The sequence below is a fragment of the Athene noctua genome, chromosome 10 (assembly GCF_965140245.1).
Source record: "Athene noctua chromosome 10, bAthNoc1.hap1.1, whole genome shotgun sequence".
NCBI classification, from domain to species: domain Eukaryota; kingdom Metazoa; phylum Chordata; class Aves; order Strigiformes; family Strigidae; genus Athene; species Athene noctua.
The window spans coordinates 5286821-5306245 of NC_134046.1; the positions used below are offsets into that span (position 1 = coordinate 5286821).

The following is a 19425-nucleotide window of genomic DNA, read 5'->3' on the forward strand; positions in this document are numbered from 1 at the left end:
GGATGCAGAGAGAGGAGCCACGCTCTCTGGAAAAACACCAGGGAGCAATGGTAAAATGTTTCAATGTGTATGGTAATCAAGGCAGAGTGTGGTTCTTGATTAGTCTGTGAAATTGCACTGCTGAGACAAGGGATCTGAATTAAGCACTTTTTTACCAAAGCCCTTTGCACTGCTATCCAAAAGTGTATTGTAAAAATTAATTTCCTTAAAATGCCGTGAGCAAAATTGATCCAAAATGATTTTGGCATATGCTGAACTCACTCAGTGATGCTTTTCTTCATAAACTCCGGTGAGAACTATATAGTGAAGTGTTTTATATAAGGTATACCTAATTTTAGACTTTATTTTAAAGGGGAGTAAAATTTAATTTGTGAATGTTTTGTGAGCTTTTGTCTGCGCTGGCTAAATTGAAGTTTAAGCAATTCTACCTGAAACAAACTGTTTCTAATTTCTACATCAATGAATGGCTGTACCTTGGTCTACATTTGTTCAAAGCACGAGTTGTCAGAACCTGGAGGCACCACCAACTTTGTGAGATATTGCCAGCATCTCTGTGTGTGCTGTGAATACACTGGGAATAGGAAGGCCAAAATAGGGGAAGAAAATTGCTTTCAAATTTTATGAAGGTAGAGCGAGTGCCAGACAATTTTTTCATTTTTTTGTGAGCCATTTGGAGTGTGGTCTTATTTTATCCTCCTGCTGAAAAAAGTGCCTCTATCTCTGAGGAGACTGATCTTCATCTTGGCCTTTTCTCTATATGGTGATGTTTTATGAGACGTGTAGGTACTTTGCCAGTATTATGCATTACAGCAAATATATATAGTCAGAAGCCTGGGAATCAGTAAATACGAGGAGGAATGTATCTGAGCAAAGATAAAAGGGTATCATCTCATCTGGCAATACACAGAATTTCAGAATATGGGAAAAATACTGGCATTTGTGAATACGGTAGGATTTGTTACACAGCATGATCTTAGAAAAACCCAAACAGCCCCAAACAAGCTATTGGTGCCAGCAGAGCATTTGCCTGCAGACAGACTGGCAGGAGCGAGCAGTGGTCAGAGTGGCAGTGCGATGGGAGGCATGGCCACTCTCAGCTAGACCTTACGTCTCCATTTAACCGTGCACTGTGTGGCTATTTCTTGTCACGTAGTAATACTGTGAAAATCCTGAATAGGGCAGGTAACGAGTGATGGGCAGCAGAGAAGCAGGAGTGAATGTACAGGTTCAGGTGTGAAGCCAGGGGTAGAGAAGCCTGATGGGTCCATTCCTGTTTCATAGTCAGAAATGGATTTTTTTTCCTAGAATCAGCGTGCATGAGTGAGCATACGCGTTGGCCAACTGTCCCCCAGTAGTGTTGCCCCCACGGATACACCAGCCCTGGTTTGGATTGTGAAATCCATCCGGGAGGATCCCTGAATGGCCCCAAGAGCAACCCCTGAAACACCCGGGTCTTGTGCTTGGCTGTTACATCAGACACGTATTTTTAATTTGTAATGTGTAGAGCACACATACAACAAATGTTACCAATACTGAGTTTATTCTGTGAAAATGTACACACTTTCACGGTGTAATGTTGAGAAGGGAGCATTGCGTGTTTTGGATGTAAACCAGATCCTTTAGAGCAAATCATGGCTGATACAGATGGACTAACACTAGGGGCTGCTTTGGGAGTGGAGAGGTTGAACAACTGCTGGAGAAGCAGCAGCGTGTTAGGATGACTGGCAGAAATGGGAGCTCAGCTAATGAAGTAAGTGGAATTGTTCAACAGCAGAATGTATGAAAGAAGCCATTTCTTGATCCTCTCATATTTGCGTAACTGAGACATTTGCTGTTTTGGGGTGATCATTGTTCTCACCTGCTTTCACTTTGGGTTTGCATAATTATTAATATTTATTATTCATCCTAAAATGACATCAAAATATCTGGCTTTGTCTCATACTTTTTGCCGAGTACGAACGCTTTGGAAATAAAAGTCATGAAATTTACTGAAGTCAGGGAGAAATCTGACCCTAACTGATAGCTCTGAATATCAGAGGCTCATAAAAATGCATTGCTACAGAGACAGACTTTTATCTTACAAATTGCTTTAGGAGTAAAGGAATAACTCTAAACGTTGAAATCCTTTTCAAAAATTCTCTATGGTTTTTGAGATAAATATGTTTAGCACATTTAACAGAGCAGGAGATGAGCCTGCAATGAGCAAAGAAATGAAGAGATCCTGGCAGAAAGCACCAAGTTTACCATCTAAACAGACTGACCATACTGTTTATCCTTGGGTTTGGTATTAAAATGCATTGCATTGACTCTGTTCCCTGGTTACTGTCCCAGTAGGGCAGTCAGGCTATTAATCAAGATGCTAGTAAAACAATATTGTTCAGCAGAATTCCTTTATCTCAGGTTCATAACACTGGGTTTATGTACGACGTGTATGCATTCCCTCATTTGAAAGCTGTATGAATCAACACTAATGTGATTTTGTTGTTGTTTTTAATTTTTACAGATGCAGATTTATTTCTACAATCCTGATGACTTTGACAGTTTTGGAACAGCAGTTCTAGAAAACAGGGTAGTAGGAGCCATGGCCATCTTTTTTCAAGTAAGTTTAAACAAAGGCTATATCCATAAAGCGAAGCGTTCACCAAGTACTATTTAATTCATTGAATTGTTTCAAACTTAATGGATGCATCTGTTTTCTTGTTCCCACCTGTCTAAGTGAAAGATATTTCATATTGTCTATGTGTGATTTAAAATGTAAGTAAGTATATTTAAAAACATAATGAAAAATTTTGCATGAATTGTTCTGATTTTATAGCTGCTTTACAGATGCAGATTGGAGAACACATTTATCATGGAACTTCCTTCACTGCTGAAGCACATTGTTGCGGTCCCTGGAATACAAACAAACCACCACGAACTGGTTCTGTTTAGAGAAAACTTAAAATTCAAACATAACTTGAGAGAAAATTAATCAATAAGTTTCATCAATCTTATCTGTAGCAGTTTCTTCTAAATTGTCATAGTAACAAGTTCTTGAACAGCCCAGGTTTCCAAATGAGTGAATTTATGCATCCCCTTTTTTAAAATGCATCCTCAAGAGTGTGACTGCTCAGTTAGCTCATTTGTTGGTTCGACACGCTCGAGAATTGCAGCGTGGGGTAGAGACTGCTGCTTGCGATGGCTCGCAGGTCAAGCCACGTGGCAGTGGTGTTCAGCAACGTGGGCTTTTTGTCGCGTTGCATCACAAACGGAGTTTTTCCTTTCTGACTCGAGGGCGAATTGAATGGAGGGTGTTGGAGCAACTCCGTACCACCAGCCTGTCACAGGCAGTAAAGTGGCTAATGAAGATTTGAAATATCTCAAGGTGTTGCTTTTTCAAAGGAGAGGAAAGGAGGGAGGGAAGATTAAGGGAAAATGCTGGTCGTCTGTGAGGTTTCACACTATATTTTACTGTGGAAGAAAATGATCTCACTGTTACTTTGTGAAGCCAGATAAAAAAGAATATGCAAGTACCCATATGTAAATACCTCCCTTTTTCTTATGATGTTAGAATGACAAGCCTGACTCTCCTGCTCAAATTAAGTAAGGTTGTCTTTTTCCATGTTACTGATTTTGATCAAATGCTTTGATAAGGAGAAAAGGACAGATCCTTGTATTGCATAAATTGCTGTAACTCTGCTGACATCAGGCTAGTGGAAGTAGGCATGTTAAATTCATCACTGTTGAATTCTGAGCACTTCTGTGGCGTTTCATGTTAGGGTAGAGTTGGTGGAGCTGCGATAATTTACAGTGTCATAGCAGGATGATTCCCCAGGCTTCTTAATCTTGATGGGCTGTGAGGAGCATTGGGCAAATTGAATTTGGCCTTACAAGTCAGAAGTTTAGAAACAGAACAACTAAAGGCACCGTTACTTGATTTATACTGCAGTGAAGAGCTGCACGTTCTGTGCGTGTGCCGTGTCAGAAAGAGCATGTGTTATGCCACGGTGTGCAATACATGTGGCATCGTCTGTCTGGAATTTAATTGCTAAATTACCCCGATGTGCTTCATATAAGCCACGTGAAGCACTGCCCCATGTTGCACCATTTCCTAGTCCGTATATGACATTGATTCCATAAACCTTGTTTTTAGAGGATCTTAAAATTGTAATGGGACTGTGTTTTGTATTCCCCACCTGCAAAGCCAGGTGCTGCACTTACTGCAAGTCCCACTTTGCACAATTCCAAGGGAGCCATTAAACTCACTAAAAATAACTTAAAATAGTCTGTAACACTGTTAAAAAAAGCCATCTTTGATTGTAAGAGACCTCAGGCTCTTCAAGACCACAATCGAGTGTTGCAGTCCCCTCAGGGAAGCAGAAATCTATACTTTTCATCATTTCTAGCCCTGCAGGCCACAGGACATTAGGCTGTAAAGTCTGGATGATGGTGCAGCTGGGCTCCTCTGCTCCAGGAGCCATGAAATCTAAAGCCATTACTGATAAACAGTCTCTGATCTCTTCCAGAGGTGGGGGTAAGGTAGTGCTTTGGCGAAGTGACCCAGGAACAACCTGGTTTTGGCTGCAACAAAATGGTTTTCTTTGTTTTGGTATTTTTTTTTCCCTGCCTTTGGGTCGAAATGATAAATCAGTGGTGTGCTCTTAAACTCCTGAGTGTATCGTGTCTTCTGGGTAGCTCTGCTCCAAGACAGAAAGCTGCCATGGAAGATTTGTAGAGCCCAAGTCCCCATTCTGGAAGGACCTGTGCTGAATTCTGGCCTAAGTAAACTCTAATGACTTCAGAGTTTTGGCCATGAGGGTTTTCTAGAGTTTGTCCCATAAACCCCGAGTTTTTGTACGTAGGGTTATTAATTGATGATGATAATCCTTTGCAGATCCATACTGTGTTTGACCAAGATGCCATTTTAGTTCTGTCATCTGTGTATCGTGTGCTGGAGCTCATGAACCACAACTTGGTAAAACCTTTACAGACAGTTTTGTACAGAAATATTTGGTCTTCTTTTGGCCTTGTTCCCCAGGGCACCATGTGGATAAGCATACCATGGCTAGTATTTCATGCAACTAATTTAAAAGCTGTCTTTTAAAACTGATTCTTATTAACATTTGAATGAAATGTCCCTAAGATGTCCATGGCCACATTTTGGTTGGCAGCTTTGACTATTCAAGTACTAATTTTATAGTTTGATATTTTCCAGAGCTCTAGTCCCATCTCTGTTTATCTAGAACACAATTTTAAAAAATTGTAGCCATAGAGGTCATACTGGTTTTTACAAATACATTGGAAAACTGAACTTTGCATGCTTTTCTGTGTAAATATTTTAACACAGAAATTATTGGATAGGTTTGCCATTAAGTCAAGTCTTGGATTTTTGCAAATGCGTTAATGCTGTGTTGGAATGAATGCGTACTGCACTGGCTGAGCTTAGAGTCTGGCAGGTGTTCTTTGTTTGACTGATGTTCACAAATGTTCCTTTGAAAATCAGGTTCTCCAGTGAGTGAACATTATACTGAACTATATAATTATTGGTGAAACATTAAATAATTAAGAACTCTCTTTCCTCCTTTTTAAATAATTTAGCTTGGGCTATATACGAATTTTCCTTATTGAATTCACTGTTTCAGGGGCAATTTCCAGGTAAAGTACATTGGTTCTGAACTTGGCTAATTGAAGCACTTGGAACTTTGTTGTAATTGCTAATTAAATCTCTGCTTTTCTCATTGCTTTCATTGTAAACTCTGTTGATAAATTCTATTTTTGTTTGCATGCTGCAGGTCGGTTGACCTGACAAATAAAAAAAAATTACTAGTTAAAATCAGGAAACAGTTCTTGCCTATACAAACTGCTATAATTCCTCATCTCTATTACATTGTGGATAGACACTCAGAGGGTCCCACATAAAATAGCGCTGCGGGGGTCTCAGTAGCAGGGATTCTCAATATGCAAATGCGATGAGCTGCCTAAAATCTCTAACTGGTCTCTGAAAGTTGTTTTTTGCATTGGAGTAGAAGTTGTACAGTGAACGGGTATGTTGAGGTAAAGGGTCCCATAATACTTGGTCCCTTTTCCGACCATAGCATCACTTCAGGCATCATGCTGGGGACTATTGTGCACACAGGGGAGTGCAGCAAGTAACAAAGCAACAGATGATTTGGGTCTGCTGAAAATTTCCGCAGACTTTTGTTCTGTAGCTGTATATTTGGGGCAGAAAAAGGTGCAAAACCTGTGCAAAAACCAAACAGCAATCAAACAAAGCTTTTACCGTGCCATGGAGTTTCCTTCAAGATCCTCTCAGTCCTCACTGAGGCCCAGTGAGTGTAGTAGAGGAGCAAAGTGACTTAGGAACCTCTGGTTTTTTTAGTTCAAATTATTATAGAAGCTATTCAGCTGGAACAAGCTGAAAAGGGGAGAAGGGAACTCCAGCCTGCTGGTGTCAGATATAATGGTTATTAAAACCCAGTGAGAGTGGGGAAATCAGTGGGAAAAATGACTTTTTTCTTAAAGTGGGAATATCTGTGGAAAAAAGTCAGTATGTTTCAAGAGGGAGAGGGAATCAGGGTATTAAACAGCTATGCGAGTCGAAAACCTCTTGGGGTATTTTTGTTGTTAAAGAGAACTCGCTTGTTATTTTAGGAAAAATCCAAATCTTCTGGAGACAAATGAGATCATGCCTATGATTTCTGTTTGCCTCCTGACAAGTTTTTCAGGAGAAAAAAATAGGACCCTTCCTGTCAGTATTGGGGTTACTTGGTCTTTCTCAAAGTGAAACTAGTGCTAGTGGAAGATGTTTAACTTCACGTATGCATTACTTCCCATCAACAGTATCCTCTTGCTCTTCAGTAAAGGCTTCTGGGTTTGCAGAAACAACACCACCACAGTGAGGGACCTGTCTGCAGGGGTTCACTGTTTCGTGGACCTCATAAAAGTTGCCTGTGGCTGCTCATTGAGACGCACCAATCTGCTGAAACACGTAGCAGAGCCCAGTCCAGTAGGGCCCTTCAGTCTCTATTTAAATGATCCTAACTTGAATAGTTGGTGCACGTGCTTAATTTCAGCCTGCATAAGGTTCAACTTGCACTTAATGATATTCTGGCTCCGGGCCTTGGTTAATTGTCAGGCTGAGCCGGTTTTGAAGCAAGCCAGGAGTGGAAGGGAAGGCCCAGATCTCTCACTGGTTCCTGAGTCATCCGTTCATATGTATACTTGTAATACATATTTACAAGTCACATTTAAATGAGTAGTTACTTGGATTAAATACATTCAGACATATTGTAGGACTCTGTTTTAACCATCTAACAATATAATTCATTGCACACTTCACTACTTGCCTTATTAAAGCCAAACTTAAATGTGTTCAAAACAAACATATTGCTTTTGCATTTGAAATATTCATCTTTTGGGCATGCAGTAGATTCATTATGGCAGAGAATACTTCATTCCTTGATTACTGCCGTGAAAAGACACAATACTGATTCCCTAAGCACTCATCAAATATTCGATAGCTCAGAAATTCAGGAGGAGGTGATGGAATTCTTGTTCCTACAGGGAGGGCATATAAATCTGTTTTATTATTTGCAAAGAAAACCATCAGTGATTAGTTACTGTATCTCAGGTACTCAAACAAATCATCTCTAAAGAAGTTAAAGTAAAAATGAATTTTAAAATAACTTTTAGCAATGCTTTCATCATTAAAATTATCTTCATAATGATGAGTGATGTTGATACCTCGATCACTCAAGAGCTTTAGCAGTGAAGGGCTAGATTTTTAAAGGTAATTAGGTACTTGGCAGAAAATATGCAGCTAACAGTATTTTCAAAAGTGCATGGGATAAAAATCAAGGAGTTTATAGGTCTTTTACTGGGATGCCATTCTTAATTTTCTTTTCCAATACTAACATTTTTTACCGTTGTTGAAAAAAATACTGTGTAGCACTTTTAACTTTTGGATCTGTGTGTGCTATTTGCGTGTAAATGTCTTACTGTCTCATGTATGCAGAGATTTGTTCTTCAGTAAAACAAATAGTAATTGTGGCCTTGGTTTTTGTAAAGAGTTTTTGGTAGTAGTTCTTCGTGAAAGTGATCAATAGCTCACTTTTCACAGGGACCTGAATGAGCTAAACACAGAATAAATCGGTGGAACACCATCAAAGCCATTGAATATTTGGCACAAATATGCTTTTTTAAGTGTGTATTTCTCAAATAACAGAATTCAGCTTTTAACTTTCCTAGAAGCCTTTTTCTTTCCTCTTCTTCTCTTTCATTAACTGTTTGATGTGTTTGCTGTCATAACCAAATAAAGTCAGTGAATAAATGCTTTAAATACAGTAGCCATTGAGAAAACCCTATCTGGCATGAGACAAAGTTCCCATGTCCTCATCTCAGTTCCTGGCAATTCCCTAATTCCACCTTTCCTTTACTATAATGCTTTTTAAAAGTCTGAGCAAAACTAACTTGATTTTGAAAATGAGAATGGAGAGGGAGGTGTGCTCTTTTCCTGAAACGTTACGTCCACCTACATAAAGCATCATCAGTGCTTGAGTGTTTAGGCAATATCTTAAAGGTGATTTCCAGTAGTTCAACTAACATGTAGCATCATTAACATGCAGGGCATCATCCAGAGTCATTGAGAGGCTTTTCATTTATTTTAATAGACTTTAGATACATGTAAAGACCTTAAAATTAAATTACAGTATTAATTCTTTTAATGGTAACATTAGAATCCATGGTGTTTTATTAATAGTAGCTTATGAATAATAAAACTATTATTATTGATTAGCAGTATTATTTAGTAATTAGTACAGGGGTTTTTTATTATCTTCATAACGTGAAAACGTGTGCAGGCTAAAGCTACTTGTTCAATGCATTTGGAAAGTATCATTATATTTGTCAAAGTGTCTGTGTATGTACTAGTAACTCTCCATGTAACAGAAGACAAGCAAAACAATTTGAAATGTGTTCTTACTAAGTCCAGTTTCCTAGCATTTTGAAATTGTCGCAGCTGTTTAAAACCATTAGTTATTACTAATAAAAGCAGTACTAGGGCCTTTAAATGATGGAAGAATAATTTAGAGATACGAAGTAGCTACCCTGACATAGAAAGACCAACAAGTCAGAGTAAACAGGCATGGTCAGTAAAGCACTGAGAGTTCATTTTTCTGAGAAACACCTTCTACAATACATGTAATGATGTAATATGAAGCAACTCTGGAGCAGAAAATGATTTGCCCAATTTGCTCGTAAAAAACTGGAGATAAAATTATCAAAAGACAAAAGTGATTTTCCGTCATGGAGAATTTAAATAGAAAATTATAATAACTTCTTTTAAAGTCTGTTAGATTTGAGTTGAGTTCAGTATGTGGATGGCACTGAACAGCCTCCAAATGTGGTCAGTTTAGCCAAAACATGCAAGTTTGGGTGCCTAGCAATAAGTATTTATGGTGATCAAAAAACTTGCACTGAAACCTTTTTGATTGGAAGTAGGGTTTGGGTAGAAGACAAAAATTTATGGAAAGAGTCTGTTTCTAAAAAACGTATTTTACCTTTCCATTAAAGAAAACAAAAATAATTTTTAAACTAAGCCCAAAATTCAGATTTTTATTTCAACTTCTTTCGAAAGTTTCTTTGGGAAATATGAATATTTTTGAATATTTTATGTAAAAGAAGAAAGAAAGGGAACAGATGGGGAATAGCTCTGTGAGTAAAATATATATATATATATATATATATATATATATATATCTCCAGTTTCAATTTTGGTGCTTATTGAGTTTCAAGTGCTTAACAGTGAGTCTTCAACTTTATTCTGATCCATACCTTTACCCAGATTGGTCATGTTTCAGATGTTGCTTAATAGTAAACTTGCTGTTTACAGCAGAGATTTTTGATTTTTTTTTTTTTTTTTAAATAAAGGTTTCTTTTAATAAGGGTCTTCATCCTTTTAGCACATAAATGAGTAGGCTGACTCTTGAGGGTACTAAGGAAACAATTTCTGCTGAAGTCTTGAGTTTGATTGAGAAGCTTCAAAAGGTTTTTAGCTGTGGAGTATGATGCTCTTATGAGATGGGCAGAGCTGCATCTTTCTTGAAGATTATTGCTTGAAGCAGGGCAGAGAAGCAGGTAGGAAGCGGCAGAGTGCTGGGGTGAGCCCTGGAACCTCACTGAGCAAAATTCCTGAGCGCTTTGGGGAGCACAAGGAGCTGGGAAGATGTCAGGGCTGTGACCCAGTGATATTCGTCACTCACATGCAGCTGGACTCAAGAAACAAGGAATTTGTTAGTGAGATGAATTGCGCTGAAGAAACGCTGGCCTTTTCACCTGTGGAATTTTTTTTACCAGAATCTTCAGTACTCCAAATTTTCTGTTCGTTGCCAACAGCACTGATACCCATTTTTGCTGCTGGGGTCCCTGTTTAGAGCCGGGGCTCCTGGTTATCCCTCATGTCAAATCCCATACAAACATGAGCAAAGTTTCTCTTCATTTGCAGGGTACCATGACTTCAGGCTTTCTCGTTCACATGGCTGCACATTTGTCATGGCTTACCCATGAGAAGGAGCCCAGGTGGCTAAATCTAGGACTGCTAAGAGCAGAGGTGTTCACACAGCAGCCTGAACATCCCGAGCAAGTGTGCCTGGAGGAATGAGGTACAGACACGTGAGCGAAAGGGGGGCTGGATTTGGAGGCAGACAGACTGACAGGGCGGCTGAAACAGATCGTTCTTGGAAGCAAACACATCATTCCACTTCTGCTTGCCTGTGTTCTGCCAAGAGGCATTTGCAGTCTCTAGATCATGATGGCTGCAACCTGCTGTGTTGAAACTTTTCTATCCACAGGCTGACTGTGCAGTGTAGAAAGATAATCTACCTTATGTGCACTTATCTTCTTCAGTGCCCAAGCAATCATCTTCCTTCCCCTTCTTCTCTTCAGCTCTGTGAAGTCATTCATGGTATTTTCCAGTAAGGCAGAAGAGCAGGAAGCCAGATTTATGTCAGATGACCTCCAAAATGCAATACTTTCAATTAAAGCCTTTTTGTTAGGTTGAGTTTTAAAGAATATGGGCTGTATAGGAAGTGGTGACATGCAGTTCTTTTAACGGTGCAGAGCAAAATACCAGAATGCACAGAGAGTCTTTGACTTTTATTTTGGTTTTAATCTCAGCTATATCTAGAGAAATGCAGCTTCCAAAGTGTCTGAAAAAAATCTAATTCAATTAGATGCTTCTATTTTTTTTTTCCAAATGCACTGTAAATTCTCTCTTAACTGCAAAGTCTGAGATCATAACTCACAACTTGTGCTGGCGTTTCTTTGGTTTGGATGCAGTAGCAGGGAGGGTGGCTAACAATGGTGATGGGTTATCGAATGACTTTTGCTTTTAGTGATAAATCACGGTTGGTTGCTCCAGTTTATTTAATGGAAACATCACAATTATTGATGCTAGGAAGGAACTGTAAACTTTCTTGCTATTGAGAGGACTTGGACTCCAAAGTTGTGCAACGCTACAAATTTGAAAAATACTCTCCGTATATTTTGTGGGATCTCTCCTCAATATCTCGAGCTATCTGTCATAACTGTTAATGAGAGCTGGTTGTGTGCATCGCATGGGGAATAGATCTCTGCACTCTCTAGTTTTATGTTCATTTGAATGTCGGGATCACTATCTTTCAGTTTACAGCATAGTAAATGTTCTTGACTTGCAGCTTTTTGCTCTCACAATGCTTCTTAATTGATTAATGTATTACAATTAATCCCAAGTGGGATGCCATTATTAACTTGCTTCATTAAATTGCATACCAGTTTGTTAGCCTTAATTCTCATAATTGTCCCCTTATATTTTAGTGTTTTTATTTGAATAACTTGGGCTAAGAACTGGATCAGCATGCATTTGTGTATTCTTTTGCCTCCCTTTCCTTCCTCTCACCATTGATGTTCAAAAATGTAGTCAGTTTAGGAATATTTATGGTGTCTAATGTCAGCATCTTAAACACAGCGATTTAATTCTCTGTGATTTTAAAATATCCTGTCTTAAAAGAAATAAATAATCGCTTTTGTAGCCATGCCGTAAAAATCTTTAAATTGACAGAAAAAAATCTTGTGGAGTTTTCATTACCAGACTCCTGCAAATGACACTTAGATGTCTAATATGTAAAAATTACAGTCGTCAGTCTATAATCTCACCCGCTCTGTGGTTCAGGAAGATTGATACTCAGGAAGTCTGTTGATTATAACCATTAGACTAAAAAACAAATTAGTTCCCTAACTACAGTAATGCTTCTTGCATTTTACTCTGGTGTGCTTTGTTGATGCACCACTTTGCCGTTTTATCAAACATCACAAAGCAGACCCAGAGCCGGATGCTGTGAAAGCTGCATCAAAGTGGAGGGACCCCCAGCCTTCATGCAGGCCCCCATCACTCACCTGTTTGCTTTAGGGGAGGGACAGCCCCTCTTTGTAGAGTCTCTGTGTCTTTGAGCATTGGGAAGCTATTGAACATAGCTTGTTTTCTTTGCTGCAAGTATGTTTTTTCGTCTCTGTGATAACAATTGCTTCATCCCCATCCTTCTTACATGTTCCAAATCTTCCAAATCTGGTGCATTTCGACTTGACCTTTTTTGTTTGAGAAAAAGAGAGAGAAAGAGAAGCTGGAAATAAAGCACCTGTTTTTTGCTATCCAAGTCTTCAGAGTTTTGCTAGAATTGGTCTTAGTTACAGAATCAAAGGAGACGTGAAGCTGTATGTTCATATAATTTTCTTTCTCCTCTCTCCCAAACACAGCAGCTGCCTCTGATAACTCCCTGCTTTCTCCCTGTTGTTAAACATCCAGCCTGGATTCCAGGAAGATTGTTTTTTATGTCTGTCTGCCTACCATTTTTTAAATTTAATTTGATTTCTTTTTCTTCGTAAACCATCCTCTGTAGGAGGATTTGTACCCCATTTGCCTCTCAGAGGACTCATCATGTTTATTACATGTGGTTTACATTCATGGGGTGTAGATGGAGAAATCTAATATTTAAATCAGGAAACTCCAGCTCGCCAGTCCATGTGTTGCCCAGTTCTGCAGGATTTTGCACAGGACTTGTTTTCATTCTCTGTATCTTCCATGAAACTGTAGAGTCTTCATATGTCTCTGGTTACCAGTTAGTGTTATGGCATATTTTAAGTGGAGGTGAGCACAGGATCTATTCATAAATGATTGCCTAGTTTCACTTTGTACCATAAAAGAGAGATTGGTTGTAAAGTCTGAATATATAAAATAGATGGGTAAAATTGGGGCTTCCTTTGCCTTTAGATCTTCTGGCTCAGATGAAAAAGTTATTCTTATTAAATTTAAGCTGTTCTGCCTGAAGAATTATTACTGTAGTTCTCAGATATAACAGTGCCAAGTTTCTCCAAGTATTGGCAATAATAAACAATGCAAGCTTCAGACAGAATTTCCTGGGTAGCATACCAAATGTTCTAGAAAACCTTCTCGGACAGCAGCTAATACATTTTTAATACAAATAAAACATAATTCTTTAGTCTCATTTCAGTTTGATCCCTAAGGTAGAAAAAGTATACCAACTATGCATAATTTATGTATTTGTTTGAAGTGTTTACCCAGATACTCCATTCATAAAGTCTCTTTTTGTTAATAGGTTGCTGTGAGATGTAAGAGTCACTTAGGGCTCACATTGTACAAATAAATGGAACGTGTCATTTTTGCACAATCAGTGAGGTGGTTACGTTGTCATCCTAATTCTGCCTTTGTCTGCACTGCCCCACCCCATCCATCCTTAGCCAAGTCATGGAACAGGTCTGGCTGAAATGCTGGTATGTTTTTCCCAGATCGAATGCGATGTGAAAGCATGGAAGCATGCACGGGAGGGAAGAGGAGCAGTTGGGAGCAGAGGGTGCTGCCCACCCCCTTTGGGGACAGCATGGCTTGGTGTCAGGTTGGCGTGTCCGTGTAAGCACCACGCCAGTTATTACCAATGAAATGTGGGGTTTCCTGGATAATTCCTAAACATTACACATGATGCAGAGCAAGCATGCAGGAAAATATCCCTCAGAAATTTAATTATAATCTATCCTAAATTACTGTAAATCCCCTGTTACAGGTTACTGCTGGAGAGTCGAGTTGTTGCTGGTTTTTGTCATCTGTAGTTTCTGTGCTGCAGGACAACTGTGGGAGAGATGATTATCAAGGGTTTTCTGAGACAGTGGTTTTCTTTCCAAGGGTCAAAGAAAGGCAATGAGAGTAAATCAGAGTCTAGTCTGGTCGCTTTCTTTATGTCTTTGTACAGAGGTAGACATTTGTATGTATGGCTGATGGCTTAACTGATAATGCTGATGGCATATCACCCCCCAAAATAATTCTGCAGCCGAGATGGCGGCTTGCCCAGAGCAATCCTTGTATCTGCTGTTTTACCTCCTGTGAATCTAAATCAGAAATCTTCAAGTTCGTAGGGTGGAGATGAGGGTGTGTAAACCTGGGAACCCTTTTACAGCATAATTTTAGTAGCTTTCAGATGTCTCTTCGACATCTGAGATTCACTGAAAAGCTCACTAATCTGGCTGAGGTGATGAGTCTGAACCGAGCTAAATGGTCCCGGTTTGCCTAATATTAAACCTCCCTTTGTTTTAAGTTCAGGTGTGCTTGTATCAGAGTTCCTGGAACAAAACCAGCAAAGAAGCTGGGATGTGCTTTTATGCACATTAAGCTCCACTGGAGATAGATGAGAGTCAAGAATGCCAATCACCATCTTATTCTATGCTGAAAATTGAAATGTGTGTTAAATAAAGATTGCTTAAATCTGTTCACAGCACCTCTGAACAGTGAGTTTTCAGAGGCTTGCAAGATGGAGCAGGATTTTTCCTCTGAGCTTTACGGTGTTTGCAACTGTTTCACAGCTCTGGGAGCACTGAGAAGCCAAAGAAAAGCTGCCTGGCTGATACCATCAGAAAAGTATTTAGCTACTGATTGTAACCGTACCATTTCTGCACATCAAAAATGCATTGTAATGTAGTCATTAGCAAGAGTAAAAAGACTTTCTGAAAGAAGGTATTGGTTTTGCAACACCCGTACTGTATCAAATGAAGCCTAACTGGAGATGTGGCAAACTGCTCTTTAGGAGTAAAGTAAAATGATGTACCACATTAGAAGGTAGCTTGGTTATTAGAAAGCTCAGTCTTGCTCCTGATAAAATGGATTTTTTCAGCATAAAATTCATCTTTACTTGCTGCAAGAATATTGCTAAAAGAGATTAACTTTGGATTTCAGTGTATTTTATAGTGTGTCTCGTGTTATTTTAAGGCTGTAAATACATTAGCTGATCTGTTAGCTTCGCTTAAGTTACTGCTTTCTGGGTTCTTGAAGAAATAGGATCATGTTATGCAGGAATCAGGATGATTGAATTAAATCACCCCTTTTGATATTTATTTTCCCTCAGGATTATGCTACCAGATCAATATTTAAAAACAGCTATATGGGTAAGCATTGATTAGAAAGCAAAGCTCCATAACCCTAACAGCTAAGCTAGTAAATTTTGTTGAGTATTTTATCTGTGGTTTGTATGGCATTATGCACATGCCTGTGTATTAGAAGCAGTCAACATAAAATTACTTTCTTACACGTCCTCCCCTCTGCGTACCTTGCCACCTGGCAAACCTTCTTTATCATGTCTAGATCCTATAAAAACATCTAACATAATTTGAAATGCTCTTGTGTGAAACATGATTAGACTACATCAATCACTTCTCAAAGATATTTTTTTTTCCTGCGTTTTGTATTCTAAACTGCTAAAACCACATGCTTTTATATCCTGCTGCGTTTTGTGGAAGACATGAGCAGACAGATAGTTCCCCATCTTGGATGAACCAGTCGTGTTAAGTACTCTCCCAAAGTGCATACCAGTCAAATTAAGCTTTAGGTTAACGTTTCGGAATGCTTTCCCCTTGCCAACTCATTACCAGTGATATGGCTAAGCAAAATGTTGCCTTCTGCTGTTCTAGATATCTACAGAGATTTATTGTATTTCAGCTAATAAGCTCACCTCCTCTAATAGCGCGTGGCCTACCCCGCCTTATGGCTAGACTTGTCTCTTCTCATAACTTGGGCAGAGAATTAAAGGCCAGGAGTAAAGCTGTCTTTTAAGCCTGTCTAGGTAGAGCTGTTTGGTGGTCCCTGTGTTGTGGATGGAAACACCCATCATTTTTGAGTCTGGACTTGTTCGTTATCTAGACCTGCTCTGCACTATCCCTCAGGTCGATACCGATACCTGTCTGTGGACAGATGGTGGTGGGAGAGGGGGGGGTGATGCCCGGGCAGGTGGCACCACCTCAGTGTGCTGCAGGGCCATATGGGCATTTGGGTTTTAGAGAAACTTGGTCTGTGCGTGTAGTACAGCTGGCTGCTACCACACCTGTCTAATAGAGTTGCTGAAAGGCTATATAAATTCATGCTGAGCTATGGAGATTATCTCTGTCAGCTGTTCTTGTGTCAGAAGCAATTTTTTTTAATGCTGCGTTTATGTCGTAAGTGCCCAGCCTATGCCTACCTTTCAGAAAGTACCCTCTATCTTCCTTCATTGCTGCTTGCGTTGCATCTGAGGCATATAACTAGTGTCCTACCCCTAAAAATAGAAGATTTTTGAATACCTTCCTTATCATGCCATATATTAAAACGTTTGCTGCCCCCCTTAAATCTGTAGACAGAGCTGCAAAACGCAGGCACATCCTATCAGAGTGCTGGGGTTACAGGCCAGTCTGCAGAGAACATGGGATGCTATGGCATCAGGCTTCCAAGCACTGGTGCTTGCTGCCGTTAGCTCTGGAAAACCTCTCATTGTCACAGCAGCTGTCAGCACAGCGCTTCTCGTGTGCATGTCACAGCTGGGCTGGAATTCAAACTGTGTTGGGTCTCAGGCATTTTGGGGAGAATCGCCTCTGCAACCTGGCAGTGAGCAGGTCCCTCTGTGCCAACCCTCTGAGGACTGCCCTTACAGAGCACTGGCTTTTGAGCTCATTCCATACAGCTCAAGCTTGTGACAGGGAAAAGCCTAATGCAGGTTGTGGTGTCAGTCGCAGGCGGTCACATGAGGGTGGTGACATCAAAGGACCATGCAGCCTGTCAGGTTTTGAGAAAAACAATAAGAAACTTTTCTAGAGGTGGATACCAAAACTGGGGTCATGGCGAAGCGTGTGCCAAGAGCCTGGATGCTTCAGCTGGCTGCCCACAGCATCGGTGTTAGGATCATAAGCAGCGTACATGGTCTGTGGATACCCAAGAGTTAAAGCACTGGGGTGAGAAGAGAAGTAAAAAAGAAGGAAGAAAACACCTCAAATTAATAGGCAGGTTCTCTGGCAAGCAAATTCAGAGAGTGTGTGAGAGACAAGAGATGGAAAACTCTTCCTGAGAGCATTCCTGTGTACACCCACCTGCAGGAAGCGTCTTCGCTGCTTTGGGTCAGACTAGACTTGTTCAAAGAGCACCTTTTGTTCTAACCCTGTTTTAAGTTTTGTTTTAAATCATATGCAGTTGTATTTTATTTCTTCTCTTATACCTTTCCCTAAGACTTAGGGATTCTGACAAATTTGAAGTTATATCCTGTTTAGAAGGAGGGCTTCCTGACCAGAGACAGTTTGAAAAACCCCTCCATAGATCGAACTTGCTGCACAGGAGCCTCGGAGAGCTGTAAGAGGCCCATGGAGTGAAGTCATGAAGGCTAGGACATCCTCGGGAGTTCTGTGGCTTTAAGACTATCACCTACTCACAGTGATGGAATAGCATTCACTTTGCCACTGCTGAAATGTAGAACATCTTGAAACAAGTATACATGTCATGTTAGGTTTTTTTTATTTCTTTGTATTTCAAGAGGAAGAAACTGCTGCCACAAACTGAATGTTTCCCAGGCTTTTAATGCACTTGTGTTCTAAGTGCTTTTTTTTTCTGCGCAATAATTTCCCCGTTTCCTCTACAAGCCATGGTACTTGTTGAAATGTTTTTGTAAGGAATGGAGTGAGTTGTTGGGTCATTCTAACCAGGTGAAAAATAAACAGCTTGACACATGATCCTCGCTGTTGTGTGTAGTGTTACACCAGGTAATATAGGAGGGGTTTGAGCTGTACTTTTATTGCTGCAGGAACTTGAGGGGCTTAGAAGCAGCAGAGAAAAAAATTGCAGGCCACATCCTGCCACTCTTAATTCTGCAGCCTGAAGGAGTTTGAGATGAGGGCTGCCTCATCTCACCTGCTGCTCAGTGCTCTACTGCTGTGACCGCCCTGCTGCTGGTACCCACGCTGGCTCAAGGATGTGGCTCTTGGTGCACCTACACTTCATGCCCACTAGCTATGGAGTCCTGGGTGGTCCTGCAGTTGATGTCCTTGGCACCCTGTCTGCTAGCATCCAAGTTTTCCCTGGACAAGCCCACTCGCCACCCTCAGTAGCCAAGGCTAGTTCTTCTTGCCTCCGTGAAGGATGTCCAGGTGGGTGTGGAAGGGCACAGGGACTTCCTTGGCAATGCAGGAGGCAGAGGATGGAGAGGAGGAGGTGGCACAGTCATGCAAAGGCGTACGTGGAAGGGTTTGGGAAGAGACGATGCTGTAGTGTTGGAGGAGACAGAAACAGCTCACTGGGTGGGAAGAGAAAGTGAGGAGGATGTGGCAGGTAGGCGATGGAGGAGGGAGGCAACTCAGAAATGAGAGCGGAGGCAGAAGTGAGGAAACTGAGGATTAGCTGGTGCTTTCTGCCTGAGGTACTGTGAGTACTGAACTGTGCAACTTCATAGCATTTTGCAAAGCCACACACATCTGCAAGAACTTAAATGACACTGAAAATTTACAAAAGGTAAGTAAAAATGGAAGAACTTGCTTGGAAGAGAATTACAAATACAAAAATGTGTCATAGTTGACAGACTCATCCTCTTGTTCCAGAAAGCTGGCACAAGTATTAATGAACACCACTGGCCTAATATTGGGTTCTTGTACTGCAAATATGCCTGGAGCCCTCCCAGCCCATGGCTGCTACATTAGACGTGGGGAATTTGCTGTGGCAAAAATTCCCACAGCAGTTTCAGTACATCAGTTCCCACCAACCTCCTTAAAAATGAGGTAAAAGGAATGGCAAGCAAATTACATTGGAGCTTGTTGTTTCAAAGCAGGAGATAAAAAAAAAAAAAAAAAAAAAATCTGCCCTGCAACAATTTGTTTTCACTGGATTTCTAATTTAATTGTGAACTGAGGTGTGGTTGTCATTGGGGAAGTGGCTGTGTAACTTAATTGACATTTCTGCATCCTTTGTGTTTGTGACTCATAGATGCCCGCTTGAGTCATCTGGTACTGGCAGGCTGGAGGGAGCTGCTACTGTTGTGGGGAAGTGAGCTGAGGGCAATGCTGGGAGAGAAAAAATATGAGGACTTTTCATGTAGAATGAAAGAAAGATGTTGGGAAGCTGAGACA

The 19425-nt window shown here is 40.3% G+C and overlaps 1 protein-coding gene across 1 annotated transcript in view; it reads left to right on the forward strand.

The window, feature by feature from the left end:
• Window positions 1-19425, forward strand: part of PTPRG (protein tyrosine phosphatase receptor type G) — a 421778-nt gene that overhangs the window by 276778 nt on the left and 125575 nt on the right. The window contains exon 5 of the mRNA XM_074913948.1: window positions 2504-2599. Coding sequence (XP_074770049.1) covers window positions 2504-2599 — 96 coding nt within the window. The remainder of the gene's footprint in view (window positions 1-2503; window positions 2600-19425) is intronic.